We start from the raw sequence: 6,581 nt of genomic DNA on the forward strand, positions 1-6,581 counted from the left end.
GGTCTATTTTGCTTTATAGGCTTGTGTACTTCTATTAAAATAAAGCTACCCTAAGATGCTAAACAGGAGACACCAATTTATTTAATATTTCAAAAATTCTGACAGTAGTCTCGCTTTGCCAGACCTTCCCCCACAGCGCTGTGGAGGAGTGTCTGGCTAGTCCACAAAGCATTCCGGGATGGGAGAAAAACATGAATAACCGTGTGACACCTCAGTTGCTTTGATTTCATATTTTTATTTAAACTTCTATTTCCAAAGTAATATTCGCCAAAAAAATGACACTTTGTCATATTATATGCAATAATATAAAGCCAGTTTCCCACCTGGGATTTTTTTTTTTTTTTTTTTTTTTTGAGTAGATACAGTCTATACATTTGTGGGGTGGGGGGGGGGGGGTGGTTGAATATAAAAAAAAACAATACACATGAAAATAAATAATTTAATACAAAGTCTGTAGTTAAACATGCAAATAAAGTCACAAATCAAAGAGACAACTGTAATTATGCACAACAGGACAGGAGGTTTAATGACTTGTCCTAGTTTAAGTACTTGCCTTGGGTTACCATCAGGAAAAAAATGAAAATGACAAAGACATGGTAAAGTCAAATAAATGGGCTGGAAGCAACAATGAAATCCCATCAATAAGAGTGATGTGGACCGCTAATATTATCCAGGGACTGAAATTAAGCATTAATGATACTGTAATTTAATGTGGGTTACTGAGGGTGGCCACCAAAAAACACTGGTGGACTCAAATCTGAAAACCATGCATGTTACAACAAAACAGGAGGATTTTCTGTGAATGATCACTTTCTCCGTTTCGGTGACCTTTTTGTTTTTTAAACGTTTATTTCACAAACACAAATCTTTTTATACAAACCCATTGTAACCAGAGAACAGTGCAGGTCAAAATAAAATGCTAATTTCTGAGATAGTTAAAACTCAATATCATGAGTTATTCATATGTGTATATTGTATGTCTTGACAATTTTGAATATGAAGTTGGTACTATTTCTTAGCATTCAGTGCAGCGGTAAATGAACACGCAGGCGCACAGGTTTTAATTGACCTTTTCTTTGTAAGCAAGAAAAAAAAAAAAAAAACCAGAAGGATTATCCATCGCCAGTGTCCTGAGCCCCTCACAATAACACGTTTTACAGAAGAGATGTAACTTGGCATCTGCTGTGGAACCAGGTGAAGCTGCTCAGGTGTTATATTAGTTCTCCCTACAGGACTGTACAGAAGTGGGCCCTACTGTGTGAACAGTTAACCAGTACAGATGAAGCTTCGTGTAGAAGCAGAGGATTTATTATGATATGAGGAAAGAAAAGAGGCTGTGCTGCATAAAAAGAAATACCAGTCTGTACATGGTCGAGGCACTTTCAAAGCAGCGTGCACATACTATAATGGGCAATGCGCACACACCCACCCAAACACAAACACACATGCCGTCAGTCTTCTTTTTTTTTTTTTTCCCTATACTGAACGAACTGAATGAAGAAAAAACGCAAGTAGCAGCTGTTTCAGCCAGAGTCCATGCTGAACAGCTCGATGCCATGCGGGCTCCAGTGGAGTCCGACTCCAGAGTTGAAGACCAGGGACCAGACGTAGGGGATGAAGAAATCCTCCGGCTGGTCTTCCTCCACGTACTTAAACTTGAGCTCCGGAAACTTCTATTCACACAAAAAGAGAAGCAAGAGATACAAAGACAATTGGTAGGATAACACAACCGAGATAGTTTTGTGTTTGTATAAAGTTGGCCTAATAGTTGGTTTGATTTGCATTGAGAGATGATCTTATGGAAAGTACCCCATGCCAATCTCTAGTTATGGTGAAGGGTATGTGATGATGGGGGGCTATTTTAATTCCAAAGTCCAAGGGAACTTTATCAGGATGCATAGTATCCTGGATCCATGAAATAACTGGCCTTTAAAAATAAAAATCTGCCTGCCTCTATAGCAATTTAACATAGGGGTGTCTATACTTATGCCCCCTGTATTTTAAGGAAGAACATTGATTTATTTACGATACATTCTTCATTCTCAAAGAAAATTGGTGTTCTCAAAGGTTGTATTTTTCCTAATTTCTTTTTCATTTAAGGCATTAAGATCAATTTCCAAAAGATGATTTTTTTAGTCAACTTTAGCAGGGGTTCCAATACTCATGAGCAGCACTGTAGACTGAGTTTTAAAAAGAAAGGGAATACACAAAATAGGGGAGAACCCTTCTGGAAACTGCGGCTCCACTTCGAGACAGGATTTCACAATTGGAAAATTAACATGGTGACAAACATTTCATCTTCTGTCGTAACGTGTGTGGTTTTTATGCAATGTCTGCAGCATCTCATTGAAATGAAAGAGAGGGCTGCAGTTTTTCACACAGTGCTATTGTTGGTCTAAACATGGCCGGAGACGTCGACACCGCCAACATTCGATATTTATAAAGTGCTGTGACCAACGCAGGGACATCTCTTGTGAGGTAAAATTGCTTACAGCCTAGTGGTCTGACCACTGATCTTTTTAAAAGGGCCGGCTAATGTGTGAACGTCACCTCAAGGCCCCAGCAGGTGACTGGATATGGAAAGCTACAGTTCCGAAACTACCCAGAATCATAAATGAGAAAATATACCTCAATACACAACAAGTAAATATATAAAGAACAAACAAAAAGGAAATCTAGTAAACTGAAACCAAACATAGGGGTGTAACTTTACAGAGCAGTGTGTCAGCCATCGTGACCTTATTGTTTAGACCCGTGGAGAAGTGCTGAGTAACCCGATTACTTGGTAATAGGCACTCAACCCTTCAAGCTTCAGCTTGTCATGACATGGCTTGTTAATGGACAAAACGCTCACTGAGCTGGACCGGGAGAGGTTATCAGGTTCATACAGCAGGGCCTCTGTGTTGACCATGTCCGAGGCTAATCCACCGGGAAAAAAGAGACAACAAACACACGTGGATGTGGCCTGTACTGTTGTACATACTCAATATGTTAAATATACAAATTTTAAAGCTGAACCAAGGCAAGTTGATTGTCAGGACATTAACTATTTTGATCATTGATAAATCGTTTTCATATTTTAAGCAAAAATGAGAAAAAGTTCCAGATTCTGAAATTGGGAAGACTTAAGTGTTTTCTATGTCTTCTTTGATAATTAATTAAATATCTTTGGACGAAACGAGCAAGACTTGGGCTCTGGGGAACTGTGATAGACATTTTATTTTACTTAAAACTTATTTTATTAAACTCTTTTACGTCTACACCATGTGAATTTAGTAAACATTTTTAGAATTTTTGACAGCCAAAAGTTACCTCTTGAAATGTCTTGTTTTATTCAACAAACAGTCCAAACAAGATTTTCAGTTTACATTAAAACAATAAAAAATCCTCCCATCTGAGAAGAATCAGATGATGGTTGACATTTTTGCTTGAAAACGGACTAAAATCTAAAAAGATATGGAGCTCCTCTCTGAAGTGTCTGCAAAGGAAATACTGGATGTTCAAGTGTTTTCTCCAAATCTACTTGAAGTCAACACAAAACCATCGAACAGCAGGTAGGCAGAAAAAGAAGGGCATCAATAATACAAGGGTACCTCATTATCTCCTCCTGTCCATACACGCATGTATATGCACACACGCAGCCAGTAATCAGTCTGCAGTGACAGACAGACGCTGAGGGCCTTTATGTGATGGTCCCAGTCCGGTCTATTGAGTCCTGGCCGGCTCTATTCACAGCCACACTATCGGTATCATAATGCCACAGACAGAGGGACTACGGGGTCACAGGCCATATGCCAGGCTACTGAAGCCAGACCACACACACCACCGCCATTGTGATGGCTAGACACAATGCAGGAGCTGTATTATTTGGCTGGTATTTGTGTGTAGGTTACAGTCACATTGGCAGGCTTACCAACTCATCAAATGTTCATGACACTGATGGTGAGAGTTACTCAACCTAGGCTCACTTTTACTTGCTAGCATAAAGCATGTTGAGCAGTTTTTCATTTGAAGATGGAAATCATTTTGTTTTTATTTAGCTGCTTTGTTGACTCGTCAGCACAAACTAACTAAAACAGGAGGAAGTTGAGCTGATTTATGTCCCGCTAGAATCATCTTGATAAATGAAACATAACCAGCTATGCTAATTATGGCATTAAGATTATTAAAGCATTAATCAGTAAACACTGCTATGTCAACAATAGCATGTGTGGAATTTACATATGCTCTATCTTATAGCATTAAAGAATCAAAAGTTTCCCTCACTACTTTGCAAATATATGGACACATGATCCAAAAGCAGATCATCTATATGAGGTGGTGTAAGCAATAACTGTCATGTAATGCTTTTAAGTTATTGTTTTCCTAAGAACACATCTAGAGACCGAGACCACTGTGGCAATATAATGTTTCACATTACAGGTTTCCGCAGTAGCGGGACATGAAAAGAACAATATTTCAGTTTATATGTTCTCTCAAACCACGACTGGATTGCAACTGAATACGAGGAGCACTTTATCATGACCTCTGAATGCAACACTCACAGTTTACAGGGACACGTGAAACCAATCAAAGCACACAAATTATCTTTTCTCAGCCACTGCTGTATATATTGGAATGCTTTGTGCCTTTGTAAATACAGTTATAATTGGCCTAACATCAACAATAAAAGGCAGAGGATCCCCACCCCTCCCCTCCTGAATTACCGAACATTTTCTCTTAAAAATGTGTTCTTCTCTCAGGCCTCTCTGGTTTGTAGTGTCGTGGAAAGATTATTGTTGACACATAAAGACACATCAAGAATCACAAGGTGTCTGCTGCCGATACTGACATCATGAAACCCCATGTTCTACACAACTAAAAACATGGGCACTTCATACAAACATTTATTTTTCAATAGTATTTTGCAAAGGCTTAAAGGTCCAATATGTAATATTTGTACTGTAATAAATCCAAAAATGACACCAATGCCTCATCAGATATTAAGGAAACATGTTAAACTGAAATACTATCTTTTCTGACAACAATGCTAATGTCAGTATTTTTTCTTTTTGAAATTTACATTCCGTGACGGAATTTATGTTTATGTTTTGGCCTGTGTGTTGTTATCAACGGCCCAGTTTGACAGCCAGGCCGGGTTGCCAGATATACCTGTAAAAACGTAAACCCAGCACGCTACAGATGTAACGTTAGTACAGCCATGAAAGCAGCACACAAACGAACAGGATCAACGGAGATAGATTCTACCCGACCTAAAAAAAAGAAAACAGCATGTTTCCAACAGTTGCGTGACCAGAGACGTAACAACCCCCTGGTAAATATTGGAGATGTATTTGAAAGATGGAGACAGCTTAGATCCCAAAAGGACGCAGAATTGGCTTATTTCCTCCTGAACAGGTAAGCATAGCTTCAGGCTAATTTATCACAGCCACTAGGGACGGGCATTTTATGTCATTTCAACATTTGTGTACTCACATTGAATTATATAGCTAGAGTACTCGAGTTGGTTACTCGCAAAAACAATTGAGACACAGCCAGTAAAGTGATCCCGACTGGTCCTGGCTAACGCCGCCATGCTAACTGCTAACGTTACCGGGAGGACCAGGCAAGCAGCCCATGGCTGTTTACAACGTGTAGTTCAGCAGCTGGAGCCGACAACGGTGAGTTATTTTAAGCCACGAGAGGGGGGCTGTAAATCGGGAAGAGAGGACTATGAGTTTGCAGTGTGTTTAGCGATTGTTGCCGTAATTCTAAGCCAATGAAGTGTGTTCAGTCGGCAAGGTAGTGGTATTTTTAGCGTTTCGTATTGTAATTCTAAGCCGAGGAAGTGCGCCCGACTGGTTGGTGGAGAGGTGAGGTTTGTGTTTTTTAGCGGTTCATACTGTAATTTTAAGCCGAAAAAGTGTGTCTGTCAGTTGGTTACAGAGCTCCGCGTGAGCACGGGCTTTTATGACTGTCAATATAGCCAGCATATAACGTTAGCTACTCCGCTCATTGACATGTAGAAAAGACTCCGCTGTGCTGTGGAGTAATGTCTGGCTATGTGAGACTAGCATCTAACGTTAGCTACTCTGCTGTGCTGTGGAGTAATGTCTGGCTATGTGAGAAAAGCGTCTAGCAACATTGTTGTGAATGCTGCGGTCTCAGCCTGGCAACCTCCGTGAACTTCCGAGTCTGGGCAGGAGGGGGCGGGGGAAACGACTCTCCAGTATTTTGAATTGGTAGTGCAGTAACTATTTTAACCGCTAGCTGCCAGTATTACATACAATATTACATATTGCACCTTTAATAAAACTGACAGCAAAAGAACAAAATCATCCTAAAGCTGGACCATTGATGGAAAGAAAATCCTACGTAATTAAGGAAAAGTTGTTGTCGAGAGATAAATGAGAAGATTGATACCACTCTCATTGTGTCTGTATATTAAATATGAAGCTACAGCCAGCAGACGGTTAGCTTAGCTCAGCATAAAGACAATAGACAGGGGGACACAGCTAGCCTGGCTCTGTCCAAATGTAAAAAAAAAAAAATCTTCCTACCAGCACATGTAAAGCTCACATATTAACACGTTATATTTGACA

General features: G+C 39.8%; 1 protein-coding gene across 2 annotated transcripts in view; it reads right to left on the reverse strand.

Moving 5' to 3' along the window:
• Positions 1-425: 425 nt before the first annotated feature.
• Positions 426-6,581, reverse strand: part of dym (dymeclin) — a 61,921-nt gene continuing 55,765 nt past the window's right edge. For both annotated transcript variants that reach the window (XM_039779262.1, XM_039779260.1), the window contains exon 17: positions 426-1,673. In XM_039779262.1, the coding sequence (XP_039635196.1) occupies positions 1,524-1,673 (150 nt within the window). In that variant the 3' untranslated portion in view covers positions 426-1,523. The remainder of the gene's footprint in view (positions 1,674-6,581) is intronic.

Source organism: Perca fluviatilis, chromosome 17, assembly GCF_010015445.1.
Source record: "Perca fluviatilis chromosome 17, GENO_Pfluv_1.0, whole genome shotgun sequence".
In the NCBI taxonomy this organism is placed as follows: domain Eukaryota; kingdom Metazoa; phylum Chordata; class Actinopteri; order Perciformes; family Percidae; genus Perca; species Perca fluviatilis.